The following is a 17,008-nucleotide window of genomic DNA, read 5'->3' as shown; positions in this document are numbered from 1 at the left end:
CTGCATGTTAGAACTGTAATCCTTGTATATACTGTATTTAAGACTCTTCTTGAACTTGGTAGAATTTGCAATCCATTAAACCAGAAACAAAGTAAGTATGTTTTAAATTTATATTTTTACAGTCAATGTAGTTACTTGGGATATAGTGTTTCCAGAGGAGTCAGATATTTATTTAATAAGTATATTTCATTTGTTAAAGAAGTAACTTTAATAGCTTTAATATATTCCCATTAAAACATAAATAGCAACAAAAATATTTTAAATAATATTAACTTGTAGACTATTCCATTTGGTGTTGTAGAAAATTCTAAATTACTCATATTTCAGATTTTCTAAGCAGATTTTTCTTGGTTGCCAGAATAGAAGTATTGATTTCAAAATTTCCATGGCATTGCCTATCCACCATTTTTGTCATAAATGCAGGCAACATAACAATCGGGAAATATGTCAGCCAATTTTAAATTCGGATTGACAGTATTGGACATTTTGGCCACAAAGTTAATCATGTCATTTGAAACTTTGTTGACAGAAATCAAATTTGAATCAATTTGCACAAACTGGTGATGATTCTCTTGTGCCAGCTATTGTGCTGCTAACTTTCCAAGTTTCTTCTTGCAGCATCCTGCTTTCTTCTATTTCTTCCTTCGGAACGTGTGTGTGTGTGTGTGTGTGTGTGTGTGTGTGTGTGTGTATGTATGTATGTATGTATGTATGTACCCTTACTGGGATTTGAAGGGTATGGCTAGCTGATGAAAGCTAAATAGCTTGAAATAGATCTATACTAGTCTCCCTTTATTTATTTATCAGCACAAATACAACAAAATGTAACAAAAAGGCAACAGTAAAAATATTGGGTTTCGGTCTCTTGTGACGAGCCGAAGGACAGAGAATGGAAGTAGTGACCTTCCTCCCATATTTGGGCATACCGGGGGTTGTAAAAATCTTATATATAATATATATATATATCTAATCCAGTGAATGTTTCACCATCTGATTTTGTTTCACCAAATCACCATATGACGGAATTGGCGGCACGACTAAATGATTGACTGCTCAAGCCAGCCTCCAGCAATCATCAACCAACCAAATACTGACGTCGACAGATCCATTCACCTATTGAGACAGAAACATCCACGGAATTAAATATACATGTATATACATTCCGAAGGAAGAAAGCAGGATGCTGCAAATAAATTCCATTAGGATCAAACAAATTATTGTATCTCTACAAGTATTGCATTGGCAAACGTAACACTTTACCAATGTTCATTGGGGACGTGTGTGCATGTTCATACCAAATTTCATCAAAATCTGTGATGGTCGAGCAGATTTGTACCAGACCACTTGACTCATTAAAAAAAACCCTAAGATTATAATATAAAGCTCCAGTATATTATTGTATTACTAGTAATAGAATATCTAGTTCAGAAGTATTGAGTGGTGTCTTTTTGCTTGCATTTTCATCATTTGGTGGCAGTATTGCTATACAATTCAGGTTTCTATTGATTCCAAGACTACTCCAGAGATTAAGTTATATACATCATATAGATCACATAGTGAATAATTGATTCAAATTTTGAACATTATTAGACATCTTGCAAATAAATGTAATGGTAACCTAGTGGATGTTGTAAATACATAAATGAAAAAGACATTCTCAATCTATTTTAATATTTAAAATACTTTATTTATTTGGAATAATTATTTCTCAGTTCTGTATCTTTTTACTGTTAATTCACTTTTTGGAAGTCAAATTGTTAAACCTTAATCTAGCAGACAGCAATGCAACAAACTAATTACAATAATGAGATTCTTGTTTTATATAAGAGATGCAAATAACATGATTTGTGTCATTTGTTTAGTGACATTATCATGGATGGTATACTCCCCTATTTAATTGACTGTTGTTCTCCAATTTAACATCAGCAATAACAAGCACTTCTGCCCCCAATTGCTTCATAAAAATGAAGTTTCACTAATATATGCAAACTTAATAATAAACAGTTAAAAAATGAGTGAGAAGATAGTTATGTGACCAAACCTTAATGTATTAGCTAGAATAGAGTCATAGACTGTTGATGAATATTATGAAAGTACAGTTATTTGAAATTGATAATATTTCATTATCAAAAAATTTGAGTTTTTTAAAAATCTTTGCTTTACAAAAAAAATCAGGCATTTAAAAAATTATTTTATTATTAAATTTTTTTAATTTTTTGTTACATAAACAACACATGCCCACACCAGTGGAAAAAGAAAAAATCAAAACACAAAAAAGACTAAAAACAGAAAACAAGGCAGGGGAAAAAAACAACCAAAAAAAAAAAAAAAACAACCAAAAAAAAAACAAAAGAAAAAAAGAAAAACACAAGTATATATTATAAAAAAGTATATCAGCTGGTTACGTGTTTTTGTGCATCTCTTCCATTAATTCATATTAATTCAAATATCTTAACTCAAATGTTTACCATATTGACATCATCATACCTACACTTTTAGTTGACTACAGTTGTTTAAACATCCTTCATCCTTAACTATGCCAAAGATTTAATCCATAACCACATGCTAGCATTTCATTTACTTGTTTATAAAATCCTCCATTAACATCAAATCCTCATATCCTGTTTTAGCTAAACATCCATAATATTTAATACCAAAAATTCCATCCTCCATGTATATAGTTTACTATCATTCTCCTTTCTTTATGTAATTATATTGTATATCATAGCATTTTCCCCATATTAGTTAAGATTTAACTGTATATAGTTTTATTTTATTTTTTAATAGTGATAATTATTGTGATTAATAATCTTTATATATGGTCCAAAAATATTTCTAACCTTCCCTTCTCATATCCAATTATTATTTATCATATCAACTCCACATTATATACATTACTATCATTATCAATTATTATTCAACTATGTCTATTACAAATAAAATTAATTAGGTTTAGCTAATTTTGAATTATATTCTTCCATCTATCAGCCTGTGTCTCTCCAATAACAAAACCTCCTTAATCCTGTTGCCATTCGTGGATCAAGTTCTCCAAACGTCTTTATGAGCAAGTCCAAACAAGATCTTTGCACCCTTTTGCTTAAGGTGCCTCTCATATAATGTTGCCGTCCTCCGCTTATTCCCCTTTTCAGCTTGCCTTTAATTCTCAATGGTGGTATCAAAAGTTTTGCAAATGATATTTCATAAAGTATAAATTCTTTAATGCTTCTCATTCCTCCTACGGTCTGTCTTTTGAAGTAAATCTTCTGTGTGGCTGCCCCCCCTTCAGACATTCCATCTTTTTCTCCCTCAGAGGTAAACCAGATGCCCGGAATGTCAGCAAATTGAAAATCTTCATCTCTGACATCCTTCATTTGTATTTCAGGGACATTCAAACATTCAACATTCTCATTTTTTTCTTCATATTTTGTTGTTAGAAACAGCAAATAATCCAGCTTCCTCTCAAATCTGTCGTATGTGTCAGATAACTTTTGTAGTGCGGAAAAAATCATTTGAAATGAATCATTTGAAATTTGAACAGACGCCATTTTTGTACGCAGTTAGTATTTTCCCTTTAGAAACTTTAAGGTATTTGCAAGTAAAAACAAGCTGGGAGCTGTACAATCTTATCTGATCTTAGACCAACCCAGCCAAGCAATAAAAGTGTCAAGTTGTAGGGAGCCAAATTATAGTAAATTAGTTTACAGCCCACTTACAGAGAGTCAGAGGAGATGTTGGAGTAATCTTTCCTTTGTCCATGTAAGTAGCATTTAAAACATTTAAAAAATAGAGTAACCACCGTCCATAAACCAATGAAGAGATCGAAGTCGCCGCTAGATTCTTCTGTTCTTTGGTTTCGATTAGCTTAAATTTTTATGCGGACCATCTCTCTTTGAGTAATAAAATCACCTTACCAGCTGGAAACACTCACGCCATTCTTAGGGGCAACCTGCAGTTTCAGTTATCTTACAGCTAATCCAGAAGTCACTGGCAAAGGAGGTTAAATTCCAAGCCCTCAGGGATTTGCGAACGTCTCTGGGGTCACTGGATCTCCTCCTACCTTTCACTGTCTCTCAGGGACAGCTTGGGTCCGAAATGAACCGTCCAATTTCCTTCGGAATAGGGGAATTTCAGGAATAGCCTGAAAATCTGTCTTCTCACTGCTAAGCCCCTCCTTCTTCCTAAAAATTATTTTAAATGTTAAATATTATAATGATATTTTTTTTATTTCAGCCAGGCTTTAAATATACTTTTTATCATAAAATTAGAAAGTGCTTTATAGAATTTCTTTATACAATAGATAATGAATTTATTAAAATGAATTCATTAAAAAGTGGGTTTTATATATTCATAGATAAATATGTATAAGATTATATACCTTAATTTGAAATAAACAATCATGTAACTCTAAAGATAAATTGGTATATGACATAATAGAGGAGTGGCATTCTAGGATCAGCCAAGAATCTATATAACCACAAGCAAACTAAGTGTGATGTTCCCTTTAATACTGTTGACCCTTATCTAACTCTTAGCAGGTGCTAAATGTTAGTTAAATTTGCTTGTGGCTATTTAGAGATACTTGGCTAATCTGTGTTTTAACTGTCCCAGATTCTGCCACTCTTTCTCCTACAGTAAAGTTTCATAGGAGCTATTATTGATTTTAACAGTTTCAAATTTTTAGCTATGGGAGCGTGGTGGCTCACATGATTAGGATGCTGGGTAAATTCCCGTCTCTCACTCCTGCCTGTCACTCGCAATTTGAAAATGCACAACTGCGAGTAGATAGATGGGTATCATTTCAATGGGCAACTTAACAGGGACACAAAAATCGCCCCAATTGCATGTCCTCCAGGCAATGGTAATGTAACCAGCTGATCCCTCTATCATGGAACTGCTTTGGTGTTTCTGACATGCAAATATAATTAGGTTATAGGTTAAAGATAATTACTAGCTTAAAGATAAAACTAAACATCCCTTTAAAATGTTTATCACATTGGAATCATGAATAGTGAAGAATTCTAAAATACAAATAACTCACCAGCATCTGTTGTCTTGCCTCTACTTTTAAACACAGATATGTATTGGTGGGAGTTAGCATATTTTAAGCAACTAAATCACAAATTGGAGATGGTGGACTTTTTGGCGCTCTGCTCACTACAGAGGTTTGTTTAGTGCTGTTCCATCATTATTGTTATAGATGAAAATATTCCAATTGTATTGCTTGCAAATGTAATTTTTCCTGCAGCTCTGCACTAGGAAGCAGAGAAAGATAGGATAGTTATGTTGACAGTTATGTTTTGAGATACAATATCTAGACAATTAGTAATGATAGTTCTGACCAGAAAACATCACTTTCTAGAATAGATATTAATTATCTAATATTGTGATTGAATTTTGCCTTCATGCTATTAATGCCCTCTGGGTATTAGATGAGAGTGGGGATTTAACCTGGCACTTGGCTTTCATTCTATTCTCCACTTTTTAATTTTATGCATTCAAATTAAGTTAATTGACTCCTCACAATTTTTCCCACTATTACCTTTTGTAATGATCATTTTTATCCATCTTTTTATAGTCATTTTAATTTCCAAAGTACCATTCCTGTTGTTTACTTCTAATGTTTGTTATTTTAATTTTCCATCATCCAGTTTTGATTTTTTATCACAACAAAATTGGCTTTTTCTGTTTACTGTCTGTTAAAACTGCAGTTTCAAAATTTTCCATTTTTTAAACTACTGAATTTAAAGACTTTTAGAAAATCCTGATATTCCTTGATCTTGTTGACAGTTAATTTTTTTTCTGATATTAGATTCACTTTATGTTTTTCTTCTAGATTAGTCATATTTAATTTTTCTATAGAAGGATACTCATTTTCTAATTTCCTCTCTGCTGTTGGCTCCTTGTATACTGTATGTGTATGTAATATTTTCTAGAATACATGTAATATTTCCTAGGGATAGTGTATGTGTGTGTGTACACGTACGTACGTACGTACACACACACACACACACACACACACACACACACACACACAAGTTTAGAGCCTGGAAAGAATTCAGAGGAGAAGAGAGGGAATTAGAAAACAGGGATAGTGGGTACTTGGATTATTTGCAACCATATAGTAAATCAAAGGGATATATAAAGTAAAATATAAAACCAAGAGATGTAGAATTTTTATATGATATGTTATTTTTTCAGTTAAACTGATGAATAATGTACAAAATTGGGAATAAGCATTCTTAATATTTTACAACTATTAGAAATACAACTAAAACCAATGTTTCTATTATGGAGTATTAATTATATCTTTAACTTTCCCTTTAAGTCTATCAGACTTGCAATCTAATATACCTAGAGTTTCAATCTGGATGTATAAATGGATGTGTACTAGGATCATCTCCCCTACCCCCAAATTCCCTGTGTTTATAGCTCCCTATGTTTACAAATCCTTGGACACTGAGCGAATCAAAGTAACACAATTTATAGAAAATAGAAAGAAAATTAGCAATTTGTGCCCCCCCATACATTTTTTTGTTCAATCATTGGACCTCCTGGAATCCTAGAGTTTGTATATGTAGCGGCATATAGATGGTCATCAATTTACAACATAATGGAACCTGGTATTTCAATTAGAAGTCATTGCAGTCATAGTCGAGGCACCATGTGGCTGGATTCAATTTTACAATCACATGCCTCTTATATGAATGCAGAATACCAATTTCTGTGGAGAGTTATAGCATCCATAATTTCAAGGACAAGTTGTAACTTGCTTTTTTGAAGTCCATCATAATTTTGAATGGTCCTTAACTAACTGGTCATAAGTTGAGGACTACCAGTATGAGACTTCAATGTAAAGAAAAATTATTGTGCTGCCTACCTGCAATCTATATAAATTCCCTCTCTTCCTTCAAAGCAAATCAATATTCTAATGAGTCTTATTCCCAGGAAAAATACTGTGTTTTATATGCCAAACTGATTACAGTAATAAATATTGATTATAACAATAAAATGTTAAACTAAAGTAAAAATTCAATTTTTGAGAAAAATATTAATAATACTGCTTGCCTTATACTTTTGAATTTTATTTATCAGTTTAGAATTCTAGGCTGCCACTTTACCAAAAAAATACATGCATATATATTTTCTGACCTTGTTAACATTTAAGATTCCATATGATAGATTAAGAACAATAATCTAATGAAGGGAGTGAATGTACAATATTTGCCAAATCCAAATGGAGCATAATGTTCTAATGTAAAATACAAAATACATTAATTGATAAAAGTATTTTTTAAACCTGAAGCAGAAGTGGGTTGCAAATCCTGGGGCTACCAGTTTGCTCGTGCTTGTATGTGTGCTTGTGCGAGCATGCAACACATGGGTGGAGCCTCCCACCACCACCACTACCAGTTTGCCTGATTCAGGCCAAAACGGGAGCAATCCACCTCTGACCTGAACAATGTCAAAACCTGTTACAATTGAAAATAAAGACTTTTTAAAAGTGGTTAATGAATCTCTACTGAATTGATTTTGATTCAAATAAGTTCTAGCAGGTAGTTATAATTTAATTAATTTCTCTGTATCAAACTAGATTCAATGTGGTGCTTTCTTTCCAATTTAAAATTATAACATTTGTTTTTTAAGCATATAGTACTAGTGGTCCTTGATTTACAACAATTTGTTTAATGACTGTTTAATGTTATAATGGCACTGAAAAAATGACTGATGATCATTGCAGCATTCCTACAGTCACATGATTAAAATTGGATCTTGGCAATGGATTCATATTTATGATTATTGCAGTGTCCTGGGGTCATATGATCACCATTTGAAGTCTTCTGACAAACGAAGTCAATGGAGAAGTCAAATTCACTTGACAACCGTATTACTAACTTAACAACTGCAGTGATTCACTTATCAAATGTGGCAAGAAGGGTCATAAAATGGGGCAAAACTCACTTAACCACTTTCTTGCTTAGCAATTTTGGCCTCAGTTGTGGTTGTAAGATGAGGACTACCTGTACTGTAGCTGAATGAAATTCAATACAACAGATTCTCATTCTCAAATCTATATATTTGCCTTAAATGGTTGGGTGATTACCACAATATCTTTTTAATTCTTTAAATATGTGTCCATAGGTATCATTACTTGGATTAGATCTTCTAGGTGCCTTTGGTGAAAGACTATTAGGACGTTTCAGAACCTATGTAGGAACTGGTAAGTATTTTTTACATTTTTTCTATATAAAAATAAGTTTGATCTTTGAGCTGTACATCACAAATTTATAATAATGGAGAATCTATAGCCATGATGGTGAACCTATGGTACATGTGCCACAGGTGGCACATGGAGCCTTCTCTGTGGACATATGAGCCATCACCCTAGTTCAGTTCCACTGCGCATGTGCATGCCTCCAGACTGCCAGTTGATTTTTGGGGCTCTGCCACGCATGTGCAGGGGGTGTTCACATGGAGATACATGTGCATGCATGGGGGGAAGGGGGTCATGCTCGCAGGGGCAGGTGGGAGTGTGAGGGTGCGGCTTCAGGGAAGCCTGCTAGGCCCAAAACAGGCCACGGGGGGCATGTGCTGGGGGGCACATGTGCAGGGAGAGCACAGTGGGGTTGCGCACACATTGCATTATGAATGTGGGCATGTGCATGCCATTGTCGCACGCACGCTTTCAGCACGTGAGGACAAAAAGGTTAGTCATCACTGAGCTATAGTAATAGATATATATAGAGAGCTATAATAATAGATTTATATATAGAACACAGCTATTGCTGACTTATGACAACTTGTTGAACCACCAAAATTACAATGATCTTGTTAAGGGTACTTTACAACCTGAGTGTAAGGGCACTTCTGACGACAATATAACGTTGCACTGTGTCTGCCCCCCAGTCATCGTGTGATTGTGATCTGCTTGGTAACCTGTTTGTATTTATGATTGGTTGCCAATTGCCCAGCAATCATGTGATTGCCATTTGCAAAGCTGGCAAGGAAGGTTACAAGCTCTTACTGCCTGCAGAGAGGACACTCTCTCATCTCTGGAATCTGGTGAAAAGACCTGCCTTTAAAGGGAACTGAACTTCTTCAGCAGGGTAGAGAAATGAAGCTCAAATCCTTAGACTGGTCTTTTGGTTCAACCCAATACAGCATAACCAACACAAACTTGGAAAAGGATAATACAGCCATACATCAAAAACATTTTAGAAATCACCAACAGACTATTACAACCACATGACATCAGTGGAGTATACAAATCAACAAAAGCCTAAAGCTTAAATAAAATAGAAGAAAAAATAGGAGTCATCCACAACATACAATGTAAAGATTGCAACAGCCACTACATAGTACAAACAGGCAGAACACTAACAGAGCACATCCATGAACACCAACTAGTAACCAGAAGACATAATGAAAGCTCCTTAATTTTATAACACATGGCCAGACTTAACCATACTTTCTATTGGGAAGCTGTGACTATCCTAAACCAAGTCAAATCCAAAAACGCTAGAGAATTCCTAAAAGGTACCCTGACAAGTCAGCCAACATAGACATAAACACCCTATACATTATTCAAAAAAGATAATCAACAAGCCAGAAAGTGGGGGGAAAGACCAGAGGGGAAAAAGGACCAGAACACAAAACCCAATCAAGCAGCAAACAATACCACAATCAAGGTATTGCCCAACAAACAGTAAACAGCCAACCAAAAAACCACCAAGACCACTCCCACTAATACTGACGAAGGTCTATGACAATGTTGGCGAACCTTTTCGGCACCGAGTGCTGAAATAGGAGCGCATGTGCCGGGAGGGGGGAGCACCGGAAACTGGAAGAACAAACAGGCGATGGAGAGATGGCTGTGTGTGCCACTTCCAGCATGCATACCCTAGGTTCATCATCACAGGTCTATGATATCTATAACATTATTATATGTCATCATAACACATCAGTCATATATTAAATCAAGCCAGTTAGGAGCCGTTTAATTTGGTTCAGCTCACTTGGCTGCGTAAATAAAGGTTTAACAAATGTTTGCACTGTCCCCAGCAAAACCTCTTGGGTTATCCAAGGATATTCCAATAATCTTGTTGATTCTGTCCTTCCACTTCCCCATCTTCTATTTCCCAGAACCTTTCCAAACATATTCATTTTCTAGTGTGCCTTTTCATCTGAGTTTCTTGTTCCTTAATATTGTTAATGGTGTCAAGGGTGTTTTATTTGGTTCTCCTTTTAACCCACCTTTGCAATGGTCTCACTAAGCATATTGGGCAACATTGCATTTGTGATTGTAATATTAATGACTGAGATCTTATATATTTATTTTCATATTGAACTCTACTGAGTCATCTTCTGGCTTATAAAGTGGTTAGTTTTGCTTTAAGAATTGAAAAACAAATATATAATCAAATTCGGATAATCCTTGATTTATGATAACAATTGAGACAGGAATCTTCAGTTACTGAGTGAAGCAGTAATTTAATGAGATGTTATATATGTAAGTATATCTCAAAACCACAATCCTGGTATGCCTGGTTGCAGTTGTGAGTGAGTTCCTGGGTCATAAGAGGTCTGTAAAGGGGGCGTGCATAAGTGCACCAACGTGCCTACCATCCCTGTCCTACCGTCCCTATTTATTTGTACTCATTTTCTTTGTTCATGTGCATGTTTATACTTATACTTGATTATCTTGTACAGGTTTGACAAACTAAATAAAATTAAAATAAAATAAAGTAGACAGAATGAAAGATCTGCCTTTCAGAGATACTTAGTCCCATTTTTTCGGGGTGGGGGGGATCCTTCTGGCAGACAGGCCTTTAACTTTCAAGGAACTGTCTGCCGAAAAGACTTGGTCACATAAGAACCAAATCTCTGGCAGGCAACCTTTTCACTCTAAATCAGGGATCCCCAGACCGTGGTCGACTAGTAGACTGTGAGCCATTTGGAACCAGGTCACGGGACTGATAGGTGAGCACGCATATAAGCACATCTTCACTTGTGGGAGAAGCAGGTGAGCATGTGTGCGCACACTCCATTTGCACAAGGGGCAGACACACATGCCTGCTGCTTGCATAAATGGTGCTGCATGTGCGCATGATTACCACTCACACGGAAACATCCCCTCTCCCCCATAACGGTCCATAAAGCCAGAAAGATTGGGGAACTCTGTTCTAGATGATACTTCTTTATGGGGGAAAAAGGAAGTATATACAATCAATGGAAACAAGAAATCTTAGTTAATATTTCTTTATGGGATTTACTTTATGGGATTTAAAAAAAAACAACCAATTAGCGATGGAAGATTAAATCCTGCGATGCCATAGGAATTATTTAGAGATCAGAGCAAAAAGACACATGGTAATATAAACTTGGACTATTAATCAGGGATAAACTATTTGTTTGATATTTCTGGTAAATCCTAATGGAATTTTTGCTGAACTAGGATTGAAAATATAATGATTTATGAATTTCATAGAGATAAAAGCTAGGTAATTGGAGAAGATGTTTTTCTACTTGTTACTTTAAGAGACAATAAACAGTTAATATATTAGGTTCTTCTCCATATGATGGAGAAGTAACTTTTTAAATACTGTTTTTGTTACTTTTTTCTTTTCTACTTTCTTTATGCATATTTTGAATTTTAGTTTCCTTTTTCTTCTAGCTTTGTATTATAATTTTTAAAAACTTCAATAAAATTATTAAGCAAAAATTGTAGCATTTACAACTAGAAATACAACAGGTGTACACTCAAGATTAGAACATCTTCATATGCCCTTTCTGTAATGTGATATATGCCATAATTTGCCATTAATGCTTCTTGGGATTTTACATGGAACAGATAGGATAACTTTTGTGCAAAATGATTAATGGACAAACATTTGTCAACACTTTTTCCATCAACCACTTGAAACAAGGACAAGATATATAAGAGCATTTCAGCCTCTCTGGTATTCTATTGCAAATAAACGTTTTGGAAAAAAGAAATTTTACCAGTACAATCAGGCAAATAATTACTGAACATATGTACAATGAAAAGTTTTGAACTATTTCAGAAGGTCTCAGTGAACACAATGGATTAGCATATTAAAATCATATCGTGTGCCTTTAATCAATTTGTCTACAATTTAGTCAGTTTAGTTGTACAGTTGATGAAATAAGTTTAGCTCAGAAAGTCATATGCTTTTTTATAAAATGTGTTAGTCTGAAAAAGATGCTAAAGATTTCTGAGCTGAGTTAAAATTGTGTTTAACTGTAACAGTTAAACTGTTTATCGTATCACTGGTCTGTAAATTCAGTTTTGCTTATCCTGAGATCTGAATCTCTATCATTCTCCTAGGCACTGCTTGGAGTGTCCAAGCACGGGTTAACTTCAGCTTGCTGCCCAAGGACTGAGTTTAACATTTCTGTAGCTCCGCCTCTTGCTCCCCTCAGAGGCTCAGTTTTAAAAAACTCAGTCGCCCTACAGGACGCTTTTTGGGATCCAGTCCTTGTGCAGCAGGCTGGACCCTCTAATTAGTATAGTGTTGCTCCTCAGGTTTTCTTTTCAGTGTTGTTAGTTAGCTCAGATTTCTGTTCTCTTTTTTATTTTGCCTAAGTTCCTTACTCAGTTTATCTTCTGCTGTCCAGAGCACGAGGCAGGCTTCCTGGAGCAAGGGTGCCTTTTTGCACTCGTCGCGATCATAGTCTCGCCATGGGGGGAGGCTCGTTAGCAGCTGCTGACAAGTCCAGGGGACAGACAGGTAGCTAGGGTCTCCAGCGCGGAGCATTAGGCTCCTCAGGATTTCCCTGGTGCTGCTCCAGGCGCGTGCGGTCACCTTTTTGGTTTCAAAATTGGTGCGCTTTTTCACTGAGCCTCCTGTCATTGGTGCGCTTTTTCGCTGAGCTGTCATTGCCGCACAGCCTGCCTCAATAGCGGATCGCGGACAGACCTTAACATCAGACCTTGCCTTTGGTCTCCAGGCAGGCTCCCCTCATCTCTGGATTATTCCAAGCAGCTGCAGGAGTTTTTCTGGCCACTATCAGGCCATTCTCACTTGCTTAACGGCGCAGATCTGCAGGCATCCGGCCTTCCTCAGCCGGTGCCATTTTCTCCCAGCTCCATTTGCCTTGAATTCTGACAGCATCTACTTAAAGACCTGCACTGACCACCAGCAGGGATTCTTCCTTCTGGCCATATTTTGCAGACCTCCTCTTCAGTCAGAAGATGGAAAAGCAAGTGGAACAACAAGCTGGGCCCACCGCTTCTAAATGCAGCAGACCCACCCCTGCTGCCAAAAGTGATGGGGTGGGATGCCCAACCAAGGGGAAGCGTCCCAAAGTCAGGAAGGCCTCTAAGGCAGATGAGAAACTTGCTGAAAGACGCCAGAAGGCTCTTGAGAAGCAATTTCAGAAGGCCCAATCAGCACAGCAACACCAGCAGGCCGGCCCCACTCCTAGGGACGAGGGGGCATGGGCTTCCCTTCCCACCCCCCAGCGAGAGGTTTCCCCCTCCTTGCCAGCTGAAGAGAATTTTGGGTTTTCTTCCAACCCTTCTAGGGCCTCCATTGGGTCCCCCTGCCATTCCCTGGCTGAGGATTCCCTTGATGAAGGAGACTCCCTTGCTGGGAGGATTCTTTGGCTCCCTCTGAAGCTGGGTTAGTCCTACCTCAGGCTCAGGAGCCTCAATTGTCAAAAACCATGCAGGATGTGGTGGCTCGTGCAATTTCGCAGGGTATTTCGGATGGCATCCAGCAGTTGGCCTCTAAATTGCCTATTGCCACTGCTAATCCTATTGCCACTGCTAATCCCAGCAAGAGTCGAGCTACATGGCTTCAGGACCCCCCGGCTAGGGAGGCTTCTCTGACCCCTACCGAAATCAGTGAGGTATCTGACGGGGAGGAGGCGGAGCAAGATGCTCCAGACCTCTCAGAGGATGAAAATACTGCACCCGAAACGCCTGTCCCCTCAGGCCTCTTCAAGCCCTCCATGTTAGGGCCAGGGCGGCTGCGCCCCAGATGGGTCTGCCAGCCCCAGCTGAAAAACCCACTCTTGCTCATGATACCAAGGAGACCATTGGCCCCCAAGATCCGGGTGCGGGACTGTTTAAGGAGGTTCCCCCCCTCTGTATCTGGTCCCTCCTCCACAGCTGTTTTTGGACATCATCCAGCGTCAATGGACCCAACCAGGCTCCATGGCCAACCCCAGTGGGACAGATAAGAAACTACACCATGGAAGGCCCACTGGAGGAACTGCTAAAGCTTCCTCAGGTGGATGACCCCATTGTCTCTCTCACTTCTAATTCTACCCTCCCAGCTAATTTGCTGGGGGGCTTAAAGGCAGAGGACAAGAGGGCAGAGTCAGTCTCCCACAAGACCCACCTGGCCACGGCATGGGCCATGAGGGCATCTTCATCTTCCTCATACTTTAGTAGAGCGGCCCTGTTCTGGCTCCGAAAGCTGTTGGCTGGCCTCCCAGCGGGGGATACCAGGGCGAGGCAGGACGTTAACAAAATAATAGCAGCCGTAGGATACTCAGCCAATGCCTCGCTTACTGCCACTAAATTCTCCTCTAGGGCCCTTCCCTCCAATGTAACTTCACACCGCCTACTATGGCTCCGCCACTGGCAGGCGGACATGAAGGCAAAGTGGAAGCTCGCTTCACTCCTTTCAAAGGGGGAAAATTGTTTGGGGAGGTCTTGGACCCCTATCTAAACAAGTCCAAGGATAAGTGTAAGATCCTGCCTGCGGTCACCAAGAAACTAGACTGTAAGGGTCAGTCCTTTCGCTGTAACTCCTTTTTGAGCTCAGAGCCCTCCACCTCTTCTGGGGGGCCCAGTTGATCCTATGCCCAATCCCAGGATCGTCCCCAGGATAAATCATCCTACAGGGGTAAGAATAGACAGCAGGGCTACCGTAAACCATTCCGTGGGGGGTATTCCAACTGCCCTTTCCGGAAACCAAAGTGACCGGCACTGGGACCCTCCCACTGGTGGCCGTCTCCAACTTTATGCTGCCCAGTGGGAGGAGATCACGACGGACACCTGGATTCTGAACACAGTCCGCCACAGATTGACCCTGGAATTCCTTTCCTTCCCTCCAAGGACCTTTGTCTGTTGCCCTACTCCCAGATCGGCCCACAAGTTCCAGCTCATGAGGGTGGAGATAGATCATTTGCTAGAGATAGCGACTATAGAGAGGGTTCCCAGGGGCCAGGAGGGCAGGGGATTCTACTCCATCCTGCTTCTAGTTCCCAAATCATCCAGGGGGTAAGGGCAATACTGGACCTCAAGAAACTCAACAAGCATCTGGCGTACAATCGCTTCAAGATGCAGTCCCTTCAGACCATCCTGGGCTGCATCAGACAGGACAATCTCTTGACCTCCATAGACCTGAAGGAGGCATACCTGCATATTCCAATCCATCCGGCGCATCGCAAGTTCCTGAGGTTCCAGTTTGCCAACCAATACTTCCAGTACAGAGCCCTTCCCTTCGGCCTCTTGTCGGCTCCTCAAACCTTCACCAAACTACTAGCCGCTATCGCTGCTCATCTATGATCTCTCCCGGTAAGACTGGAATGCTACCTGGATGACATCCTCATCCACTTGTCGTCCAGGGGGCAGGCCCAGAGAGATCTAGACATCACCATCCGAGTCCTGCAACTACACGGGTTCTCAGTCAACCTTGCCAAGAGCCATCTGACCCCAACCTGCAGAATTCAACATCTCGGCACAGTGATCAATTCCAGGGACTGCAAGGTCCTCCTCACACAGGAGAGAGTAGACAGCATCAGGTCTCTGGTGAGAACCATCTGATCAGCGGGGTCAGCGTCAGTTGTTTTCCTCTCCCAGCTGTTGGGGAAACTGGTGTCGTGTATTTCAGTGATCCCGTGGGCACAACTGCATATGCAAGACCTCCAGTGGTTTCTGCTGCCGCTCCAGAAATGCAAAGCCAGCAATTCCAGGAGGGTGGTGCATCTTCCTCCAAAGGTTCTACGTTCCCTCAGGTGATGGCAGACGGACCCCCTTCTGAAGGGCTGCTTCTTCAAGGAGCCGGAGCGCCTAGTTATAACGACGGATGCCAGCCTTTTCAGTTGGGGCGCTCATCTTCAGACTCACGTAGTCCAGGGCAGGTGGTCGCAGGTGGAGCTCACCCACAACATAAACTGGCTGGAGCTCCAGACCACCAGACTAGCCCTGCACCATTTCTACCATCAGATCAAAGGACATGATGTGCTAATCCTAACTGACAACATCGCCACAAAGGCACACATCAACAACCAGGGCGGCACACGATCTCTGGCCCTGATGTCAGAGGCGGAAGCTCTGGGCTTTTGGGCGGAAAGGTGCCTGGCCTCCCTACGGGCGGACCACATATCGGGGGAGGACAACGTGATGGCGGACTGGTTGAGCAGAATCATCATCTAGAGCTTGGAATGGTGTCTTCACCTGGCCTTATTCCACCAGCTGACACGGAGGTTCAGCTGACTGGAGGTCGACCTGTTCGTGACCCAGACCAACACTCAGCTCCCCCGGTACTTCACCAGTTTCCACTGCTCCAGGGCGGAGGGGACAGACGCACCTCGGTCCCACTGGCCGCCAGGTCTTTTGTACACTTTTCCACCTCTCCCTCTAATTCCTCTGGTGATCAGGAAGATTCTATCAGAGAGGGCAGAGGTGTGCTTGTGGCCCCTCACTGGCCGAGGAGGTCCTGGTTCGCCAACCTTGTCAGCTTGTCAGTCAATCAGCATTGGCGCATACCTCAGGATCAGATCTCCCTCAGCCAGAGGGCCATTCAACATCCGGAGCCCCAGTGGCTGCAACTGGCCATCTGGCACTTGAGGGGGACATCCTGAGGCTCAGCAAATTCTCTGACAAGGTCATTTGTACCATTCAGGCGTCCAGGCATCCCTCCACTGTCAGAATCTATGAGGCAACTTGGTCATCCTTCTCACGCTGGTGTGAGACCCATCGAATCGTAGCCTCTTCTGCCACCATACCACAAATCCTGGACTTCTTGCAGGA

The 17,008-nt window shown here is 40.0% G+C and overlaps 1 protein-coding gene across 5 annotated transcripts in view; it reads left to right on the top strand.

Moving 5' to 3' along the window:
• Positions 1–17,008, top strand: part of CLASP2 (cytoplasmic linker associated protein 2) — a 378,890-nt gene that overhangs the window by 2,097 nt on the left and 359,785 nt on the right. For all 5 annotated transcript variants that reach the window (XM_032238129.1, XM_032238126.1, XM_032238125.1 and 2 more), the window contains exon 2: positions 8,140–8,218. In XM_032238129.1, coding sequence (XP_032094020.1) covers positions 8,140–8,218 — 79 coding nt within the window. The remainder of the gene's footprint in view (positions 1–8,139; positions 8,219–17,008) is intronic.

This window comes from Thamnophis elegans, chromosome Z (assembly GCF_009769535.1).
Source record: "Thamnophis elegans isolate rThaEle1 chromosome Z, rThaEle1.pri, whole genome shotgun sequence".
NCBI classification, from domain to species: domain Eukaryota; kingdom Metazoa; phylum Chordata; class Lepidosauria; order Squamata; family Colubridae; genus Thamnophis; species Thamnophis elegans.
Note: the sequence above shows the minus strand (reverse complement) of the source record. Positions and strands in the feature narration are given on the sequence as shown.